Source organism: Lathyrus oleraceus, chromosome 5 (genome assembly GCF_024323335.1).
Source record: "Lathyrus oleraceus cultivar Zhongwan6 chromosome 5, CAAS_Psat_ZW6_1.0, whole genome shotgun sequence".
NCBI lineage: Eukaryota > Viridiplantae > Streptophyta > Magnoliopsida > Fabales > Fabaceae > Lathyrus > Lathyrus oleraceus.
In genome coordinates, this window is record NC_066583.1 from 132272710 (window position 1) to 132296025 (window position 23316).

Below are 23316 nucleotides of genomic sequence, written 5' to 3' on the forward strand. Positions count from 1 at the left end.
TCATTCAAAACATGTAGCATATTACATGTAAACTGGTTCACAACCAACAATAAACATTTAAAACATCCCATCCCGATGTTACATCTACCAGAGCATGACCCACTAAGGAACTACACTAGACTCCAAGCACTAGCTCCTACTCAATCACTGCTCGTTACCTGAAAACATAGTTGTAAGGGTGAGTTCCTCAATCGATATAATAAGCATTATAAAATATCATGTAATGCTAAGTAAATAACACATTAATCACCCTAATCATATCACACATTCGGTAACGGCACATCAACTCAAATATCATACTCAATACCAACACAATTCATACTCATACTCAATGCCAACACAACACACGTGTAATATTGGAGTACATCCATTCATATTATACGCCATACATACATTATGCAATGAGACTCCATGCATGCGGTACCGACTATTCGTGAACATATAGTTCAACCTCACCGACCAAATCCAGGTACGGCTACCAAGCTCACTAGTCCCACTCATTTGAGACCTAGTGACTCACTCACTAATTCCTCACCATGGGAATTAGCTACCACCCCAAGGGCTATGCTATGCACGCTAATCACCTAGCATGCAAACATCAACAACAATCTACAATGATTTACTCACTAATTCCTCACCATGGGAATTAGCTACCGCCATAAAGGCCACAATATGCATGCTAATTCACCTAGCAATGCAACATCATCAACAACAATCCACAATGGACATATGCTCACACTCTAAGCCATAAAACAGTCCATTCACCAACACATGCATAATATATACATTCACAACATTATACATATTTTCACACATCATCTGCATATTTAACACATAATCATATCATGTCATGCCAATTAATCAATCGCAGTATTAGCACACTCTACTAATATCTATACTGCTCAAAACAGCGGGAAATAATCCCTACTATATCACACACCGATATAGGCCAATCACCAATTATGTTCACAACATTAAAATATCAATTTTTCCAATTTCCAACAGTGTTAACCGGTTAACGCACACAGAACACGCTTTCTGGCAAAACTCAACAGTGTTAACCGGTTAACGCCCTGGGTTAACCGGTTAACGCAGACAGAACAGCAATTTCTCAGAAATCACAACAGTGTTAACCGGTTAACGCCCTGGGTTAACCGGTTAACGCAAGCAAAACAGCAATTTTTCACAATTCATAACAGTGTTAACCGGTTAACACCCTGGGTTAACCGGTTAACGCAAGACAGAAAGCTGTTCCTGCGCTAACACGAAGCAGAATGCAGAATTCTCCGCATTTTCCGCCGTTGGAGGACTTCCGGACCTCCGATTCCGATTCCGTAAAAAGCTATACGTTCGGGAATTCACAACTCACACAATACAGATTCAATTACAGCTTTAACACAACTTATCCAACACAATTTCTCAGCATTCAACATCCCAATTAGGGTCAATTCAACGGTTTATCACTACCCATTACATGTTAACCCATAATACCCATTAAACGACGATAAACCCCCCTTACCTGAGTTAATCCGGCAATCCTTTAGCCTCAAGCTCTTCTCTTCTCCAACCTTCTTCCTCTTACTCTGCCTCTTTGCCCTTTTCCTCTTTTCAGCCGCTTCTCTGCTTTCACGTGAAAACCTTTTACCAAAAAAAGGAACTCTTTTCCTTATTTCCAACTTATATATTTTCCAATAATTATTATTCCAATAATAATAATAATAATAATAATAATCCAATAATTCCAAATTATTTAATTAAATTAATAAATATAATATTAACTTAAATTAAATAATTATCTTATTTTTATCGGGGTGTTACAATTATCAATATTTTTGTATGCACTGACTATTGAAGGGTGTTGGTCGGAGATCAAACATAAGTTAGGTTGAAGAGCTACGTCAAATCTGAGATTTCTTAGGAAAAAACTCCATCCCTCAGCAGTCACCCCTTCAACAAGGGCAAAGGCGATTGGAAAAATGTTGTTGTTGCCATCTTGTGCCAATGCCATCAGTAACGTTCCTTTATATTTCCCATACAACCATGTACCATCAATTTGTATAATAGGTTTACAGAAAGAAAAATCTTTGATGCATGATTGATACGCCTAGAAGAGACGGTGGAGTATTCCATTTCCAATAGCACAAGTCCCGTCTGGTGTATACGCCAGCAATGTTTCCAACGTGACAATAGTCAATGGAGCATACTGTTTAAGAGCCAACAGGTATTTTGGAAGTTGTTTGTAAGACTCCTCCCAATTGCCATATACTTTTCCAATCGCCTTTGTCCTGGCTATCCAAGTCTTCCTATATGATGGTGTATACTTGTATTGTGATACAATATGCGAGATTATTGTACTTACCTTTAACGACGGATTCTCGCTAATGACAGACAAAATTTCATCACATATTAACTGAGAGCTAAGTTTCCGACGGTCTTGCATTGGGTTCGTGAGCAATCATGTGTGAACTGGACCCATGGATCCAATCTCCCAAGAATCACTCCTTTTCCGATACGAAGCTGACAACCTGAAAAGGCAGTGCTCGTTTCGACAATAAATTTTGTACCTCAATTCATTAGTTTTATCAACTTTGTAATCAACTGATAGTTCCATGTGAAACTTTTTAATGGCCTTTACACAATCTTCTTTTGTGCGAAATGTGTCTCATTCTTTCAAAGATCCTTATATTTGCACATAAGGATTATAAAATATATCTGATGAAGGCTCATCGGAACCCAAATTCAAGTTTGTCATGTGTTGAGGTGGATAATATATATGACTAGCTGGTAATGACTCCTCTTCTTCATCAGCGTTCACCATTGAATCAACCAAAATATCGACTTCTTCTTCTTCCTCATCTACAACATTGACCTCAACTTGTTCGTCGTCATCAATTTCACAAAACACTTGTGACTGATCAATGAACTGGGACACTTGTTGTTGTTGTGGTAATATATACAACTCTATATCTTTGTACCCAGATTGTTCGTGATTGAGAAATATATAATGAATATTATCATCATCTCGAATCTTCTTCTGATAAAACTTGACCTGGTTGTCTGCAAAGCACACGGTATTTTTATAGATGATTTGGCCCATAGGACTGCACTTGTTTCAGGTGTGAAAAATTTGATCGTCGATTTATTGTAAATCGAGTTACTTCTGTGTTGCGAAAACAAAAACCGAATAATTGATGCTCAAATATTTCACCTTCGGTATGGGCACTGATCATGTAATATGGTGAGGAAGACATTTTTTTAAATGTAACTTTAGTGTTTCTACTAATGGTGAATGCATTGGTTTGTCATTCACAAGCAATTAAATAGGGTAAACGTTGTATGCACTGATCACGCAATTCATCTGCAAAGACAAGACAATGCAATGCAAAGAATCCATGCAGAGACAAGATAATACAATGCATGCGCCTGGTAGAATCTCTGCACACAAAGTATGCACTGACACACAAGGAATTTGTGACCTAATAATCTAAAACAGACGCCCATTCCAATGACGCATAAAGCAACCTAGGAGCCCATGCCTTTGGCGCCTCTTCATTGCATGCAAAAAAAGACATGCATGCGCCACTAGCCTTAACACATGTGACCATGCATATCATAAAGCAAGCACGTGCCACAACCTTAGGCGTCTACTCTCTTGTCACATGCATCCATCCAATCCAATACTTCACATGTTGCGTACCTATTCAACCTATTCAACACTTACTCATCTATAAATAGGGCATCAACTCACAACATCTCATCATTTGCAACACTAACAATCAATCTCTCTACAACACTCCATATTTACCACACTCAACCTCTACAACACTCAATCTCTGCAGCATTATGTCTCTATTGATTATGGGTGATGAACACCGAGGAACAATCGACAATATCTCGACAATTGTATGTTATTACTCTCGTTTTACTTATTTCGTATTTATTTTATATCACTTCTTCTTTTTTTATTTCTTAATTATGTTTTATTAGGACCCAAAACGATTTCGATGTCGTGTACATGAATATGTACCCCACGATCCTTTGATAGAATCATATATTAGAGGATGTGGTTTTGGAAATCTCCTCAACAAAGTCTCATACTCGGTTGACTACAAATTTATTCTTGCTTTGTTGGAGAGATGGAGACCCGAGACCCACACATTTTACCTTCCTTTCGATGAGTCTACCGTCACACTTGAGGACGTTTACATGTTGTTGGGTCTACGTATCGATGGTAAGGCTGTGAATGGTAGAGTTAACCAGAATAACTCTATCTGCAATGAATTATTGGATGCCCCTTTGTGTGGCGGCCAAGCTGAGGGAGAGACATCCGGTCAAGCTAGGGGGCAAGGTATAAATTTAAAATATCTCAAACAATATTACGCGAGTATAATATTGACCGAAGAATCAACCGAGTACGAAAAAATAATTAAAGCTTGGTGTTATATTATGATTTTATTTGGTAATTTTCTATTTCCATAAATTACTGATAATACGGTAAATATTATGTATTTACCGTTGTTACACAATATTAATAAGGTAAGCACATATAGTTGGGGTTCAGTTGTTTTGGTCCATCTATTTAGTGTGATGTGTAAAAATGCCAAAAAAAATACTTGTACTTTTTATTCATGTGCGTATTTGCTACAAGCATGAGATTGGTCAAAAATGTCGTCACTCGCCCCAGTAAACGAGAACCCATTAATTTTCCCGTTTGCAACAAAGTAAGTTTAACACTTTACCATATAATTAATTAGACTTTATATTATAATTAACTGTAAATAATATTTTTCAATTGTTTATGATCTAGGTGGTCAGTTTGAGGGATGAACTATAATAGGTGTCTGAAACACGTTATAGTAGTCTATCGCAATCTATTGGACCACATTGGACCAGACGATGTAATACTCCTACACAACTCTATTTTAATTTAAAAATACTTATCAAATTATTTATTATCTAATCATGTCGTATTATTGTACAGTTTATCTAGAGGTCATATTTGAGTCTTGATCATCAGGTTAACCATGATGATGTTGCAGTTTGGACAACAAAGACACCAATCATTTGGTTTACTACTGTGGAGATGCACCGAACTCAATTACGGAAGTGTCGTTGGCCAGAGCCCCCGACTATTGGGAACAAATGATGACACATCTATCAAATACCGCTGAAATTTCAACCGGACCTTCACACCAGCCATCATTAGATCAGGTCAGCACACAAAGACCCCAAACACCTCAGAAAAATCGTGGAAGATCTTGAAGACAAACTAACGTACCCAAATGTGGAACAGGAGACGTTTCGATCGGGCCGATCATTGAATTTTTGTCAATTCCATATAACTTTTATTATACCATGAATAATTTTTTTTACAATATTTTATTTAATTATTTATTAAATAAACCAATAAAAATTAAAAAAAAAAACTTCTTAAGTTGAGCCAAATCCATGCAATGCTTTGAAAGTATGCGCTAGCACGAGTGTCGTCTCTTTCTTTTAAATGGATGCGTCAGTTCATCTGACGCATCTGTTTATAAATGTGATTATTCTGATAATTTTTTTGAAATATTAATTATTTTAAAAATTAATTTGAAAAAATGATTATTTAAAAATAAAAATCCATTATCTAAACTTAATTACACTCGTATGGAAAAAAAAATCCTAAATTTATTTCTTTATTAAAAAAACAGTGTTGGAATTGAACCCGGCAACGGTGTCCTTTTTCGACATTGGTGACCTTATCCATTTCATTTCAAACATTCATCTTCCACAAACCTTTCAAAACTCTAATGGCGCTTCTACGTATTCCCTCTCCTCAATTATCCACAAAACACCACAATGGAGTAATAATAACCTCTTTCTCCTCCTTAGACTTTAACAAGAACAAAACCTATTCCATCAACCCCAAATCCAATTCACTGTTTTCTTCAATTCACTCTCTACGTCTATCTATTACTCATACACAAACCTTAATTAGAACCAAACAACAAGCCAATTTTACTCTCAGATTTGCGTCTACTTCCGAAGAACAACAAACTCAAGTAACCGAGGAAAACACTGAAGAATTGTCTAGTACTAGGTTGCTTGCTGAGAATGTTCCATGGACAAGTACTGCCGAAGATATTCGTTCTTTATTTGAAAAACATGGAAAAGTCATTGATGTTGAGGTTTAATTTCTCATCCTTCTTCATTGTTTTTTTTTCTCTGTTCATTTGAGGCTTTTATTTATCTGACAGTGACAAGTTTTTGTTTGTTTTTGGTTTTAGCTTTCTATGTATAATAAGAACAGAAACAGAGGTTTAGCGTTTGTGGAAATGAGTTCTCCAGAAGAGGCTCTTGCAGTTTTCAATACTCTTCAATCATATGTAAGCCCAATATCATTTTTACTTTCTTCGGAAAATGTTAACAAATGTATCTCGTATATATATATTTCAGATACATTGTTTAGTTAATGAATCTAACAAGTAAATTTTTTCTTATAAATTGGATCGGAGCGAGTATAAAATAGTGTCAAATAGCTGCTAACATAGCTGAATTTGCGCAAAACAATATATCTTCATCTGAGATTTACAACATTGTGGCTTTTTATTTTTATGTGTTTTCTGCTGTTGAAACTATTTGGCATCTATAGAAAGGGACCTTGATTCGACGTGTATATTTGTTTATTTTGTGAATGCTGCGTAGGAGTTTGAAGGCCGCGTAATAACTCTCAAATATGCTCGGCCTAGAAAGGAGAAAACACCGCCGCCAGTGGAAAAAAAGCCAATAACATTTAACTTGTTTGTCGCAAACTTGTCCTATGCAACGACGTCTAAAGATCTCGGAGTGTTTTTTGACTCGGGGGCCAGGGGAGTTATTTCTGCAGATGTTATATACAACGAGAATCCCAGAAGACCATCTGGTTATGGATTTGTGTCCTTCAAGTCCAAGAAAGAAGCGGATGATGCTCTTTCCGCGTTTCAAGGAAAGGTAACTCGTGGTTTCTGGCAACAATTTATGTGTGTGTATTATCATTTTTCACAAGTATTCATGTAATTTCTTGTGACATTTGAATAATTGATTTTCTGCAGAATTTGAAGGGAAGACCGATCAGAGTTGCACCTAGTAAGCGATTTGTTCAACTGGCAGAGGAGGGTGCAGGGTCCGAAGATAAATCTTCTGAGTCGAGCGCGAACGAGGCAGTAACGGAGAAAGCTGATTGATATGATTATTGTTGATGTTGTATGCCCTTGTTTCAAACATTTTGACTGTTTTTCACATTCTTACCAATAATACAAAGTCTTTAATTGGTTAAAATTATGTATGTTTTATAGGTATTTTCAGCTTTGTGAATATTTGTTACTTCATAATGACATGCGAAAGCAGCATATCCGATCATTTCTTCTTTATCTTAAATATTCGGAGATTAAGTTAGGAGAAATCTTAGGTGCTGTTCACCGATTATAACATGGCATGTAGAATACTAAAAAAAGCACCTAAAGATCTGCAATTAAGTTATGTTGTCAAGAATATTGGTTCAATTTGTATCAGAAGGAAACAAAATCAAACTGTTCTAAGAGGAAGAGAGACAAAAGCTTGAACATAACATTATGTGATAGGACAAACAATTTCTCTAAATTGTCTCTCAAAGCCCTGTGTTTGGATTGGCCTTTCAAAGTAACTCTAGGACTTTTATTTTCCTTTCTGTATTATGTTTTGGTCGTGAAAGATCGGAAATGCTCAAAGAAAAAGTTACATTCTTGCAGATCGAGTTCCGTTCGAAACCAACTCTAGGCATGGACTCATTTCCTTTCCTTCTACTCATTACAACTTATGCTTTACCATTCTGTTTGGATGGTTTGTTTATTTTGCTAAGATATTGTTGAATGTTACTGTCTTAAACTCAAGTAGTCAGTGGCTCAGTCGCGAATAGGTCCGGTTCAGATGATTAAAGATGAGCTTCAGTTTCCTTTCCTACCACTTTTTTCTTGTTAAAAGGGATCTTTGGGTCATTTCAAAACTCTTTTTTGGTGACAATGGGTCATGGCAATAAGAGAAGATACATCTTCACCTAATGTTTACCAAAAGCACAAACAGTGGTCTCAAATTTAATGACTATGTCATGGTTATTTCATCCTGTTAGGTAAGCAGTTAGGATCAAGATTTCAGATGTCACATTCTTCTCCAACCCATATTTTTCATACCGGAGTCTCAAGAAAACCCTCATAAGAGAATATTCAATAAACTGTATGCTATTGTTGATACCTTAAGAGTATATGATATAAGAGAATTATGCTCTTACGTCCTTCATTAACTTGTTCATGATTGAAACTTTATAACAAAATCATAGCTATTAAGCATGCAAACTTATAGCGCGTTTAGAGTTGTTACGTTGCTGTGTTGTGTGTACCAGAATGAGTAGGTTCTAAGCAAGAATTCATTTTCAAACCATGATCAAGGTTACGTAATTATGCAACATCTTGTGGGACCTTCATCCAAATACAAAACGTTTAAGGACTAAGCTGAAATTCAAAAACAATTCAAAAGACAAAAATGGGGCAGGCAAAGGACATAAAGGGTGGTATGAGCCTAATCTACCCTACACTTTTCTTCATAAGCAATCCATCATTACATATCCTCTTGGACTAATGTAGGTGAATTCCTATTGCAAGTTTTTGTCAATAGCATTATGATTGTAAAGCAATAATTCATCTCAACCACAAACCTTTATGACCATGTATTAGGTAAGAAGTGTAACTCAAGTAATCCTCATGCAAAAAATTGACAAACATGGCCCTAACTCTTAACAACTCCTAACCCCTTCTTTCTTGCAATTATATAAAGCAAACCCATTTTTCCAAACAACATCCTCACCTCAGAGCCTCTCTCTCCTCTGTATTCTCCTCACTATATCATCCAATGGCATTCTCTAATGCTTTGGTTTTGTGCTTCCTTTTAGCAATCATCAACATGGCACTTCCATCCCTTGCAACTGTCTACACTGTTGGAGATACTTCAGGTTGGGTGATTGGTGGTGATTATAGCACATGGGCTAGTGACAAAACCTTTGCAGTTGGTGATAGCCTCGGTAAGTGCTCCTCCCAGTTGGGTCATTTCATACTGAGTTTTGCTCTGACTTTAAATAGACCCCGCAGGTGGACAGTGAGACTGATTTTCCTAGGGATGATAACCGAATTTTAAATAAAAAGTTGAAATTTTATCAATTTTTATAGTAACTAACGTATGTAAGTTGAATATGACAGTGTTCAACTATGGAGCTGGTGCGCACACTGTGGATGAAGTTAAAGAAAGTGACTACAAATCATGCACATCTGGAAATTCAATTAGTACAGACAGTACTGGTGCGACAACCATTCCTCTTAAGAAAGCAGGCAAACATTACTTCATATGTGGTGTTCCGGGACATTGTACCGGTGGCATGAAACTTTCTATTAAGGTTAAGGCCTCTTCTGGTTCTTCTGCTGCTCCTTCTGCAACACCATCATCATCAGGGAAAGGTTCACCTTCTTCTGATGACACCCCCGCCGCAACTACCACCACTACTACTCCAACTAAGCAAAATGAATCTTCAGCTACTAGTCTCTCACCAATTGTTGCTTTGTTTTTTACTGTTTCATGGATCTGTAGCTATGTTTTGGTATGATGAGTTTCCCTGAGGTATAGTCAGGACAGAGGCAGTGCTTCCATGGTTTTCTGTTCATTTTTCATATTATGATTATTATTATCTATTGATTTCATTTCTTGCTTGATCTATTCACATTTATAGAGATTCTAATCTAGGAAATCTTGTATTGTTATTATGTTTCTGTCTTTTTTTAATATATTGAATGATTATAAGAAATTACACTTTTCAAATCACCATAAATTATTTTAATTGATTTAATCTTTTGGCATAACATAAAAAAAACTTGGAAAATAATATAGAATCCTTTTCTAATTTAATTGGTGATTAATTCACAAAGGAAAAACAAAAGTATGGAAGAGAACACAAAAGAGATAAATGTATAATTGATATTAAAACTGAATGAAAACATGATGATGAGAGAAGTAGAGCATCCAAATCCAACATGGATAAAATCAGATTGACTGGTTTAATCGGTGTGATCGAGAATGAGACTTGAATCCCTTGAAAAACTACTAGTAGGTCAAAATTAGAATAAAAATAGACTTGAATTGTGTTCAAAATCATTTGAACTAAAATTTAGTAGTCGATTTTTGTAAAACTTTAGGTTCAATAAAATGTATATATTTGATTTTTTTCTTTTTTAATATTTAATATGTCAATATCAAAATTTAAAATATTTCTCATTTAAAAAATAAATTATTTTGTTTTTTCAATAATCACACAAATATTTAAATTCTATCATTTCATTATCAGCCTTTGCTATTTTGACACTGCATTTCATACACCGTATGTGATTAAGCTCTTGCACGCAAATCAAAGTAAAATTAATTATTAAAAAATTAAAATTTGTAGATTTCTTGCCTACTATTACGGTGTAAGTGTTACAAATCGTGTCAAGATATCTTTTCTCTTTCATTATAGTTTTTTTTCTTCTTTCAACCATATTCAATTATCATCGCTTCGAACTCAATATAAATTATTGCTCAACTCAATATTTTTTATGATTTTGTTTTCGTTCAACTCGCATTCAGATTTATTTACTATTGTTCAATTAAGTATATTGTTTTGTTTATGTTTTGATAATTCAATCCTATTTAGTTTAGGTATTTTAAATATTATATTCTATCTTTTGGTTCGAATTATTTTAACTTATTTTATTGCAATTACTTAATTTGTTTAAATTATTTTTAAATGAAGATTACAATTGTTGGAAATCCACCACAACCTATGGAGAATTTCTATCAATCTTGATGAACAAGATTGTTATCATCCACGCAATAACAATGAAAAAGAGAAGAACAATTGAGAAAGAAAAGAAAGAACGATGGAGAAGAAGAATATTTTCTACAGAGTTTCTCTCTGCCCACAACATGTGTAAAACTTCTTTATTCACTTTGCAACTGCAAAATTCTGGGAATACAGTGTTATGAATACAACATTATAAGAATAAGAGATACTCGCTCTATTTATAGATTTAGGTTAACTTCCTCCCTAAGTCAAATCGCAAAACTATAAAAGCACAAAATAGTTAATACTACTAAAAATAGGCCTAAGTCAAAGTCCTGTGTGAAGCAACATGCTTCGCCACTTCGACATACTAATACAACTCAACACACTAGGTGATTCAACACTTCCTTGCTTCTATCGAGCAACCTGCTTCGACACAAGGAATTACAATTCAACACACCATCTAATTCATTGTGTCTAAGCTATCTACATTCATCATAGCTCTTAGTCTTCTGATCACTTCGACCTGCACTCCCTTCGTCATGATGTCTGCAATCTGATTCTCAGTTATGTAGTGTTCCATATTCATCTTTCCATCTGCTACATGCTCTCGAAGATAATGGAACCTCATTTCGATGTGCTTGCTTCGACCACGTGCTATCGGATTCTTCACCAAATTGATAGCTGACATGTTGTCGATCTTCATGGTAATTTCTCCATGACTCTTCGTTGTTATCTCTTCGACCATATTCACCATCAACGTTGCTTGACATGCACAAAGGGAAGCAACTATGCATTCTGCTTCGCACGACGATAATGCCACTACTGGCTCCTTTATCGAACTCCAAGCAACTGGTGCACCACCTAGCATAAACACATAGCCATTTATGGATTTCGATCCTTAACATCACTACACCAACTTGAGTCAGTGCATCCCACTAGTTTGTATTCTTTTCCTTCATCAGCTACAGGAAACAAAATGCCATAGTCGAGAGTTCCTTTCAAATACCTTAGTATCCTCTTCGCCGCTGCTAGATGTGATACTTTTGACTTCTGCATGAATCTACTCACCATACCTACATTGTATGCTAAGTCAGGCCTTGTGTGAAAGGTATCGAAGTGACCGAATAAGTATTCTATATTCGGTTGGGTCGACATCATCTGAATCTGAATCTTTCGACAGTTGTAATCTGGGCTCAGCTGGAGTCGAAGTTGGGTTGCAATCTTGCATCTCAAATCTCTTAAGTATTTCTCCTGCATATCTTCTTTGATGCATCATCAAACCTATACCATTCTTGTAGAACTTGATGCCAAGGAAATATGAAATGTCACCTAGATTTGACATTTCGAATTCCTCGTTGAGATCACCTTTGAAGTCTTCGATCTCCTTCTTGCAGCTACATGTTATCAACAAGTCATCGACATAGAGACATAGTATAAGCAATTCACTCTTGCTTCTTCTTACATATACTCAATATTTAGTCGTGCACTTTACAAATTCCTTCTCCTTTAGAAAGCCGTCTATCTTCTTGTTCTAAGCTCTTGGAGCTTGTTTAAGTTTGTACATGGATTTATGGTGCCTGTACACCTTTCTTTCTTTGCCTTGTTGCACAAATCCAGCTGGTTGTGCAACATAAATTTCTTCTTCTAATGGGCCATTCAAAAATGCATATTTCATATCCATCTGACACATCTACTAGTTGTTTATGTTTGTTAGACCAACAACCAACCTGATTGTTTCGATCCTAGCAATAGGTGCAAAAACTTCATCGAAGTTAATTCCTTCCTTCTGAAGAAATCCTTTTGCCACAAGTCTCACCTTGTGTCGAGTCGCTTCTCATATGGGATTCAACTTCCCCTTGTATACCCACTTCAAATCGATTTCCTTCTTGTCTTAGGTCAATTCAACAAGTGACCAAGTGTTGTTGACTTTGATTGACTTCAGTTCTTCATTCATTGCCTTCACCCATTTTGAATCTTTCAATGCCTCAGTTGCATTGATTGGTTCGACATCTATGTAGAAAGCATAATGTACTAGCTCACCTTCTTCATTGACCATATCATCTGATGTAATCACGTATTCTTGCAACCTTGCAGGCATATGTCCTATTCTTTGAGGTCTGCTTGGGCCTGCTTCACCTCTGACTTCTTGTCAAACTTCTCGTTCGACTTCACTAGCTGGTTCATCATATAATATTCTCAACGAATACTTTTTAACATTCTCAGTCCAATCCCATTCCTTAAGCTCGTCTATGATCATGTCCCTAATGATCACCATCTACTTGTTCACTGGGTCGAACAACTAGTATCCTTCAGTCGAATGATATCCTATCAGGATCATCTGACTTGAGTTGTCATCAAGTTTTCTTCTTAACTGATCTGGAACATGTCTATATGTTATAGATCCAAACACCTTCAGATGAATCAATCTAGGCTTGACACCAAACCAACATTCTTCTGGCGTGATTCCTTCTAGCTTCTTCGTCGGACATCTGTTCAGGATATATGTTGCAATCGGCACAACTTCTCCCCATAATTCTTTGGGTAGATACTTGCCTTTCAATATACTTCTCACCATATTCATGATGGTTATATTCTTCCTTTCTACGACCTTATTCTGCTGTGGAGTGTAGGGTGGTATCACCTCATGCATAATCCCTTCTTACACACATAATGCGTCAAAGTCTTTCAACACATATTCTCCACCACCATCAGTCCTCAGAATCTTGATCTTTCAACCGTTTTGTCTTTCGATCATAGATTTGAACTTGGCAAATACCTCGATCACTTCACTTTTCTTCTTGATCAGGTAAGCCCATAGTTTTTGACTAAAATCATCTATGAATGTAACAAAGTATTTGTTACCTCCAATAGAATCCACCTGGATAGGACCAAATACATCAGAGTATATGACTTCAAGAATTGCCTTCGATCTGCTTCCTGCATCCTTACTGAAGTTGTTCTTGTGCTGCTTCGCCTGCACACATTCTTCACACACTTCGTTTGGAATTTCGGTTTCTGGTAATCTTGAAACCATATTTCTTCTCTTCAAATCTCCGATGTCTTTGAAATTGAGATGGCCAAGCCTTTAATGTCATATCCATTCATCTCTACTGATTGATGTTGCAAGGTACTTATGGTCCATCACATTAAGCTCAATCTTGAAGGTTCTATTCTGAGACATTGGAGCCTTCAAGATCAACCTTCGATTTGAGTCGAGAAATCTCATCATCTTGTCTTTGATCGACACCTTATAGTTCTTTTCGACTAACTACCATATGCTGAGCAAATTGCTTTTCATGTCTGGTATGTATAACACATTTGAAATTATTGACATCTTGCCATCTTTTCTCATAATCAGAACATCACCAACACCTTCAGTTGCTAGAGTATTGTCATTTGTAATTTTCACCATGTTCTTCATTGAGGGCTTTATGTTGACAAACCAATCTTTCCTTCCAGACATGTGTGATGAGCATCTTGAGTCCAAGTACCACTGGCCCTTGAATCTCTCTTCATCTCTTGTTGTAACCATCAACAACATCTCTTCTTCTTCATCTTTTTCCAGCTTTGCATAAGTTTCTTGATTCTTATGCTTTTCTGGACAATCACTAGAATAATGATCATGCTTCTGAGAATTGTAACACTAAATGTGACTCTTGTCTGGCTTTTGACCACCACCACTTCCTCTACTTGCAGCACCACCTCTTTAGTTGCCTTGGTTCCAGAGTTTTCTCTGACTTAACCAGTTTCTTTCTTGCTGATTCGACCAGTCGAACTATTGTAGCCTCCTCTTCTTTGTTGCTATTCCAACTTCCTTTGCCTTTCCTTTCTTTTGCTGATTGCGCCTGCAAAGCCATATCACTCTTCGAATTTCCTACAGCTCTTTCAGCCATTCTTTGTTCATGAGATTCAAGCGTCCCGTGAAGCTCTTCCTTTGTCAGTTTTGACAAATCCTTCGACTCTTCTATGACTTATACCATGTGGTTGAACTTTTGAGCCAACGACCTCAAGATCTTTCCAGCAACAGATATTGATGTCAACACTTCTCCACATACCTTGATTTGATTCACCAGTTTCGTAACCTTAGTGAAGAAATCAATTATGCTTTCATTGTCTTCCATCTGAAGCAATTCATACGTTCTTTTGTGAGTTTGTAACCTCACCTATTTCACCTTATCCCCGCCTCCAAACGACTTCTCCAGAATTTCCCATGCTTATTTCGCTGACTCACATCACTAACATTTTCAAAGTTATCTGAATCAACACATTGATGGATTATAAATAGAGCTTTATAATTTTTCTTCTTCAATTATTTATGTGTAGCTTTCTTGATCCGTCGCGTTTTCTACAAACATTGTTACTCCTTCCTTCACAAGATCCCAAAGATCTTGATAACAGAACACAACCTTTATATACTTGCACCAATTCTCATAATTATTGTTCTTGAGAATCAGAAGATTTGCTGGAAAATGCCCGTTTGGATGATTCATTTCCATGGTGATTTTTTTCCCACGAATCATTTAAATCGAAACTCTTGATACCAGATGTTGGAAATCCACCACAACCTATGGGAAATTTCTATAAATCTTGATGAACAAGATTGTTATCACACGCAATAACAATGAAAAAGAGAAGAACAATTGAGAAAGAAAAGAAAAAATGATGGAGAAGAAAAATATTTTCTGCAGAGTTTCTCTCTGCCCACAACCTGTGGAAAACTACTTTATTCACTTTGCAACTACAAAAATTTGTGAATACAATATTATGAATACAACAAGGGTTACTCTCTTTATTTATAGATTTAGGTTAACTTACTCTCTAAGTCAAAGCCCAAAATTATAAAAGTCCAAAATAGTTAACACTACTAAAAATAGGCCTAAGTCGAAATCCTGTGGGAAACAACATGCTTCGACACTTCGACATACTAATACAACTCAACACATTAAGTGATTTGACACTTCCTTCATGCTTTTGGACTGGTTTCTACTCCATCTCCCACTGAATCATCTGCTCTTGCTTCCCACTATCATGGTCGTGATGGACGAACCAGAAGACGGGTGGACATCGTCATGGTATTGTTGTAACTATTGCAATTGTTACGGTCACATTGGAGTCAGTTGTCGTACAAAGACAAGAGAATAACAACGACAACCATGGGTCGCTGCCATTGCTCAATCGGATATCAGTAAAGATGTTACTATTCTTATCGTTGTTTACAATGATTTCCTTCAATTCAAATCAACCCCTCAACCGTTATCATCTGCCTTTGTTGCTCACTCAGGTAATCCTGTAGCCTTTGTCTCTACATCTTCTCTTGGTCCTTGGGTCATTGACTCCGGTGCCTCTAATCATATGATTGGTAATAAATCTTTTTTTATCTCACTTGTCTTATTCTGGTTATTTGCCTTCTTTCACTATGGATGATGGCTCTAAAATCAAAGTTAAAGGCCTTGGTTAGGCACATCCACTCCCAAACTCGTCTTTAGATCTTCCCTTTACATTCTTGGTTATCCTTTTAATCTAATATTTGTTCACAAGCTTACTCGTACTCTTGATTGCTTTGTCCTTTTTAATGATAATTATATTTATGTCCAGGAACGACGTTCAAGACAGGCGATTGGAGCCGGTCGCGAATCTGGAGAATTATATCATCTATCTCCATTTGTGGCATGTGCTTATATTGCTTCTCAAGACCTTACACATCAATGTTTGGGTCACCCAAGTCTTAATAAAATGTGTCTTTTAGTTCCTAGTTTTTCAAAGCTTTCCTCTTTTGAGTATAAGTCCTGTCAATTAGACAAACATACTTGTAGTACTTATTGCCAACGAGTACATAAAATTGTTACATCACCTTTTTCTTTTTTTCACTCTGATATTTAGGGTCCTAGACGTGTGAAGTCTACTTTAGAATATTATTACTTTGTAACTTTCATCGATGATTTATCACGACGCACTTGGTTATTTCTAATGAAAAATCGTTCAAATGTTTTCTATATATTCCAAGAGTTTTATGCTGAAATTAAAAACCAGTTTAATACTTCCATTAAAAAAATTTACGCACTAATAATGCTCATGAATATGTGTCATCCAAGTTTCAATATTTTTTAACATCACATGGAATTATTCACCAATCATTATGTGCTGATACACTGCACAAACTCTTTTACTTCACCATAATGTACCTTCTCATTTTTTGGGTGATGCTCTCCTCACAACATGTCACCTTATCAACCTAATGCCTTCTTCGGTAATATCAAGATCAATTTCCATACTCTATCTTGAATCCACTATATGATCTCTACCCCATTCCTCTCTGTGTTTTTGGTTGCACATGATTTGTTCATGATCTTAGTCCAGGTAAAGACAAACTTTCCGCCAAATATCACAAATGTATTTTTCTAGGCTACTCACGTATAGAAAAGGGATATCGTTGTTTTTGTCCTCAACTTTAATGATACATTGTTTCCTCCGATGTTACATTCTTTGAAGGTTCCATTTTTTTTCTTTGTCTCTGTGTCACCCGATGAGATTTGTAATTTAGATGTTCGAGATATCCCTTATGTCATCCCCACAACCATTAAACCTCCATTTCAAGTCTACCAGTTACGGGCACCCCGTCCATCGGAAGTTAGAGATGATATTGATCCACCAACACCATATCCTACTCCAACTATTCCTCCAGCTACATCACCTGAACTTGACCTTCCAATAGCATTACGAAAAGGTATTCGATCTCATAATCCAAATCCTAAATATTCCTGTATTTTAAATTATGACTGTCTCTCTACTTCATATGTTTCTTTTATGTCTACTTTGGATTTTGTGTCTATTCCTAAGTCTACATGTGAATCTATGACTGATCCAAATTAGTGTCAGGCAATGGTGGAAGAAATGGTTGCATTGCATTCAAATGACACTTGGTATATTGTTACTTTACCTTCAGACAAAACTACAGTGGGATGTCAATAGGTTTATACAGTGAAAGTTTCACTAGATGGTCAGACTGATCGTTTCAAAGCTCGTTTGGTAGCCAAGGGATACACACAACTATTTCACCTTGATTATGGTGACACTTTTCTCCAGTGGACAAGATTATTCATTCAGTCTCTTCCATAAAATGACTGTTATTAATCATTGGTCGCTTCATCAGTTGGAAATTAAAAATACCTTTTTACACAGAGAATTGGAAGAGGAAGTGTATATGGATCAACCTCCAAGTTTTATTGTTCCTGGTAACTCAAGACTTATTTGTCAGCTTCATCCCTCTCTTTATGGGTTGAAACAGTCTCCACGTTCTTGGTTTGTTCGTTTCAGCTCTGCCTTCATGCAATTTGGCATGACTATATGTGAATAAGATCACCCTTTTTTCTTCCTTCATTCCTCCACCGGTCATCACATCTTTCTCGTGGTCTATGTTGATGACATTGTTATCACTAGAGACGATACAAAGGGTATCCAACGACTCAAAACTCATATTTTAAAAAACTTTCAGACAAAAGATATGGTTCCACTCAGATACTTCTTAGGTATTGAAGTTGCTCAGTCCTTATCAGGCATTGCAATTAACCAACGTAAGTATGCATTAGACATTCTAACTGAAACTGGTATGCTTGACTGTCGTCCGATTGATACTCCTATGGATCCCAACGTCAAGCTTCATTCGGGCCAGGGGGAGTTGTTGAAAGACCCAGGAAGATATCGACATCTAGTGGATAAACTCAATTATCTTATTATCATCAGACCGAATATTACTTTTGCAGTGAGCATTGTGAGCCAATTCCTAAACATCCCTTGTGATACTCATTGAATGCAGTTATTCGGATTTTCAGATATATAATGAATGCACCAGGAAGATTCCTATTATATGAAGATAAGGGTGATGCTAAAGTCACTTGTTATTCATATGTAGACTTATTATCAATGTTTTTTATGTGAGATACTCTTTTAAATTGATTTTGGGAACATAGGGAATATTGACCTTTAGCCTATTTGTTGAACCTAGGGCAATTGTTATACTTACGTTGGTTGAATAAGAATAGGAGATCCTAAGTAGTGGCATATAGATTTAATGTTATGTGCATCGCCTAACCCTGTTTACACTGGCGGACTAGGGATAGAAAGCTTCGGGTAGTGGTTAGTGAGTTATTTCGTGAGAAATCAGTTATAAAGGCTTTGTTGATTCGCTGTGGAATTATAGTGGTAAGATCATTCATATAAGATATCAAACATCAACAATAGATAAATAGGGGATTCTAAACACAACCTAACCGCTTTCGTAATTTTTTTAATCTCTTGTTTACTTTTTGCATAAAAACTCAAAAGTTCCCTCTCTATTTCTAGTTTTTATACGTTGCACACATTTTTTATTGTTAGAAGGCAGTCCCTGTGGATTTGATCTTTTTATTACTGTGAAATTATCAATACACTTGCTGAGAAGTCATCAACATGTCCAACCTAATGATGTGATGATATGTCCAATGATGCTAATCAACAAAAGCACCTTGAGAAGAATCCCATCACCACCACCATAGTAAAAAGCATAACAAGACGATCTAGAGCAAATCTACCATCTTGAAATCAAATAACCAGAAGGATCCCCACATCAGTAGCAAAAGCCTGACTATTTGCAAAGGTTTGAGGAGTATGTCATGGGCAGTTGGGCAATTGAAATCTCGCCCAAATTTTATGCTAACCCAACAAGATTTGGAATAAGCTTTCCGACCTTTTATGATGACCAAACAGAGCACATGAAGATCCAAAACTTGCGGGAGCATTTTCCCAAATATGCGGTTATGGAGACCTACTTCATTCAGCAAGATGAAACCTTGTAGAATAAGAGAGCTGAAACGAGGAATCTATGGGCCATGCAGAATCAGCAATTTCATGATGATGTTCAAGATCTCAACAGCTACTTTAACTCCGACAGTATATGACTTAGGAGTTTTCAGTTTTAGTTTTTATTTTTATTTCCCCTTTTGTAATATGATCCAAAGAAGAGTACTAGCTAGATCTTTAAAAGCTCCTCCCTTGTACTTTTCTTTGCTTGAAATTAATGAACTTGTTTGCTGTTGTTTTTTCTTTCAGCTTTTAATTTGCTACCTTGTCAGTGCCATCATGAAAAAGAAAAGATAAAGAAAATAGAAAGGGAAACCGACTACTTGTACTAAATCTTCAGATACCTTAGCTTGTATGGTTTGAGCCAAATATTTTCTATTATTTAATTTTCCTTCTTATGAGAGTATTCATGCATTATTCATTTTCTGGTATTTGCATTTTTTTCTAATTTTAAGTTGATTGGTTTGATAAATACACACTGAGGTAATTGTTTGTGAAAATTCTGAGCCTTTTGAGCCACCCTATTTCAATATGATGATATTCGTTGTTTAGCCAATTTGAATCTTAGCATTTCTTTCGGTGACATAGGCTTATTATATAGTCATTGACTTGTAAGATAAATTCTTACTACCTTCTTTGGAGTTACGTAGAAATAATTGTTTTACTTATCTGATGAAAAAAAAAAGTTTGGGGTTTCTCTTGGAAGTTAGAAACGAATAAGTTTGGAGGTTGGTGTACTAGAGAAATGGTCAAAAAGAAAAGAAAAGAAAAATAAGAAGTTAAAATAGCTTTTTCAAAAAGAGTTTGTGAAAAATAGGACCAAAAATATGCAAATTCTCTAGTACCAAGTAAATAAAAGAGTGATATGGAAAGAAATTGATAACTTCGAGAAAACTAGGTACCTAACTCCAAAGATTTAAGCCTATTATCCTAAATTTTCTTACCTTGATATAAGCCACGTTATAACCTGTAAAAGACCTCAAAAGTGTGTGTTTAAAGATGACTTAGATTGATTCGATTAGAAAATTTTCAAATTCATTGTTAAATCTTTTTGTATGTTGATTGAACGATTATCCTGTCAATTCAAGTGTATCATTGTGAGATGAGAGACATGTTGAGTATGAGTATGTCAGAAGAAATTTTCCAAATTGATTGGATCGAAGCAGGGAACCAAAATATTGATTAGAAAAATGTGACATTCATTGGTAAGGGTAAGCATTTTAATTCTGATGAAATGTTTAGTGTGTAGGTAGGTTACTTGAGGAGAAACAACAATTTAAATTTGGGGGTTGTGATGACAGATGTCATTCATGATTTTTATGAGAAAATTCAAATGAATTCAGAAGAATAAAGACCAAAACTCTAAAAGGCATATAAAAGTGTGAAGAATTGAGCAATAAGCCAATACAAAGAAGAAACAAAGATTTAGTGAAATTTATAAAGTGAAAAAAAACGAAAGATTTGATTATAGAATGATCGAAATACGAGGATTCATTAATGATAGAAGAAAGACTCAAGAAGAAATGATGAAGAAAGGCACATGAATTGGTTACAATGATTGTAACTGAAAAAACGGTAATTTTGGCTGAATGATACTACTTGTTGAATACAATTTTATATCCCTTGAATTACATTGGCAGAAGGCCTTATAACAAGAAAATTCAACAGAATAAACAATGAAAGCAAGATTATTACTTGTAATTATAAACGTCTTTCATGATAATAATTGTAAGAGCCAAAGTGGCACGGTATTTGAATGAAGCACTAATAATAAGAAAATTAATATCTCCGAGCAATCACTATCAATAAGATTTTAATGAGAATCATAATAGTAATACAAATGTAACACACTCATGTTTTCATAATCATCATAATATATTAGTATATACTATCAAATCCTAACTATATATACGCATGTCGCGCGGATCACATCTACATTAGCAAAGCAACAGCGACGAAAGCCGCGGCGGATCCTCCAACGGCGACTCTGAAGAAAGCGGCGGGGGCAGAACTCGCAGGAGCGTCAGCTGGGCCATCGGCGGCGACAGCGTCATCAGTAGGTCCAGAAGCAAAGGGTGACATGGATGGAGAGGTGGTGGGAGATACGGGAGCGGGAGGAGATTCTGTCGGAGAAGCAGCTGGAGATTCTTCGGAGGCTGGTGTTGTAGAAGATGGAGACGAGGCCTGAGGGGGAGTAGCGGTGGAGGTTGGAGATTGTGATTGGGACTCAGTGGGAGAGGGAGCAGTGCTGGTGGTTGGAGGGGGAGTCGAAGTAGTGGTTGGAGGAGGAGTGGCGGTGGTGGTTGGAGGGGGAGTGGCGGCGTGGGATGCTTTTGGTGAAGAAGCTGGGACGGGGGAGGATTTTGGTGCATCGGAGGAGGGAGTGGTGGTGGGTGCTAGACCGGAAGCGAGGGTGGAGAGTAATGTGATGATGAAGAAGAAAGCAATGTTGGAAGAAGAAGAAGAAGAAGAAGACATGGCTGGTTGATGATGATAGTTGGTATGAGAAAGAGAGAAATTTTGAAGAAAAGAAAGCGAAAGGAAAAGGTTATTTATATGGAAAGAAATGAAAGAGAGAGATGAGAAGAAGAAGGGAGTTTGGAAGGGCGAGGATTTTTGTTTTTTGGGTCTTTACCGAGTCAACCGCTCAACCGAGCATTTTTAACAAAACCAATAAAATTAAACAGATTTTATTACTTTATTCATTGATTGATATGGGAGGAACATTTGGAAACAAGATTAACTACCATTCAAATTTCTATTTCTTTGTTGTACGTAACTTAATAAATCTATTCATAACGCGCCAATCATTCTTATTGGTTGTTTTTCAGACACTCATTTATTATTATTATTATTATTATTATTATTATTATAACTAAACTTTTTGTTCTATACTGATCATTCATTTAATAAATGTGTTTATTTGATCTCTTAAATATAATTTTGTTGGACAAATTAGTCTATTTTACTAAATTTTATTAAATTAAATTAATAAAATTAGTAATGAGTCAATTGTAAATAAACTTAATAAAATAGAATAAAGATTTTAATAGATACGAGAATCTAAAAAAAATAATCCTAAAAAACACAAGAAGATCATAGACAACCAAAATATAACTCAAAAAAAAATATCATAAAACAATTAAACATTCAAAATCTGACAACACCGGCAATATGGAACCAAAACCAAACAATGTAGCTATTATTAGACAAACTAACAAATAAAAATGTTAACTCTAAGATTGAAAGTGCAAGAGAAATTAGAACAATGGTTCGAAAATCATCTAAAATCCGCTTCAATTTTGTTGTTGGTGGTGGTGTCATTCAACCACTTATCTTCATGCTCTCTTATTTCAATTTTTATGTTCTCAATTATCTCTACTCATTCTCCTCAACTTTATTGTTTGTAATGAATATTCAGTCCTTTTCTTGTTTCTTATTTACATTATGTATTCCCCCTTTTGGGTATTTTTTCAATTCTATGTTCTTGGGGTTTTTTAGGTATAATTGTTTTAGGTTACTCTTTTAAGTTATGTTTTAGTTGTCTATGTTCTTTGGAGATTTTAGGTTTAATTATTTTAGGTTATTGTTATGTGTCGGTCAAAAGGCACAACAATTATGACTCA

The 23316-nt window shown here is 35.9% G+C and overlaps 3 protein-coding genes across 3 annotated transcripts; 2 read left to right on the forward strand and 1 right to left on the reverse strand.

Moving 5' to 3' along the window:
• Positions 1-5691: 5691 nt before the first annotated feature.
• On the forward strand, positions 5692-7377 carry LOC127088346 (29 kDa ribonucleoprotein B, chloroplastic). The gene is made up of 4 exons (NM_001426946.1): positions 5692-6167; positions 6267-6365; positions 6685-6969; positions 7071-7377. The coding sequence occupies exons 1-4, from the start codon at positions 5790-5792 to the stop codon at positions 7200-7202; spliced, it is 894 nt and encodes a 297-aa protein (NP_001413875.1). The 5' UTR covers positions 5692-5789; the 3' UTR covers positions 7203-7377.
• Positions 7378-8785: 1408 nt separating this feature from the next.
• LOC127088347 (blue copper protein) lies at positions 8786-9858 on the forward strand. The gene is made up of 2 exons (NM_001428595.1): positions 8786-9067; positions 9243-9858. The coding sequence occupies exons 1-2, from the start codon at positions 8899-8901 to the stop codon at positions 9641-9643; spliced, it is 570 nt and encodes a 189-aa protein (NP_001415524.1). The 5' UTR covers positions 8786-8898; the 3' UTR covers positions 9644-9858.
• An 11709-nt stretch (positions 9859-21567) lies between these two features.
• On the reverse strand, positions 21568-22191 carry LOC127088348 (classical arabinogalactan protein 7). Its single transcript, XM_051029303.1, has one exon. It carries the CDS (start codon positions 22166-22168, stop codon positions 21623-21625), a length of 546 nt encoding a protein of 181 aa, XP_050885260.1. The 5' UTR covers positions 22169-22191; the 3' UTR covers positions 21568-21622.
• Positions 22192-23316: the final 1125 nt, after the last annotated feature.

Excerpts from the sequence above, each read along its gene's own strand:
- LOC127088346 (NM_001426946.1), top strand. The coding sequence starts at position 5,790 with ATGGCGCTTCTACGTATTCCCTCTCCTCAATTATCCACAAAACACCAC. Across the intron at positions 6,168-6,266 it reads GAAAAGTCATTGATGTTGAG|CTTTCTATGTATAATAAGAA; the intron begins GTTTAATTTCTC and ends TTTTGGTTTTAG. Across the intron at positions 6,970-7,070 it reads TTTCCGCGTTTCAAGGAAAG|AATTTGAAGGGAAGACCGAT; the intron begins GTAACTCGTGGT and ends GATTTTCTGCAG.
- LOC127088347 (NM_001428595.1), top strand. The coding sequence starts at position 8,899 with ATGGCATTCTCTAATGCTTTGGTTTTGTGCTTCCTTTTAGCAATCATC. Across the intron at positions 9,068-9,242 it reads TGCAGTTGGTGATAGCCTCG|TGTTCAACTATGGAGCTGGT; the intron begins GTAAGTGCTCCT and ends TGAATATGACAG.
- LOC127088348 (XM_051029303.1), bottom strand. The coding sequence starts at position 22,168 with ATGTCTTCTTCTTCTTCTTCTTCTTCCAACATTGCTTTCTTCTTCATC.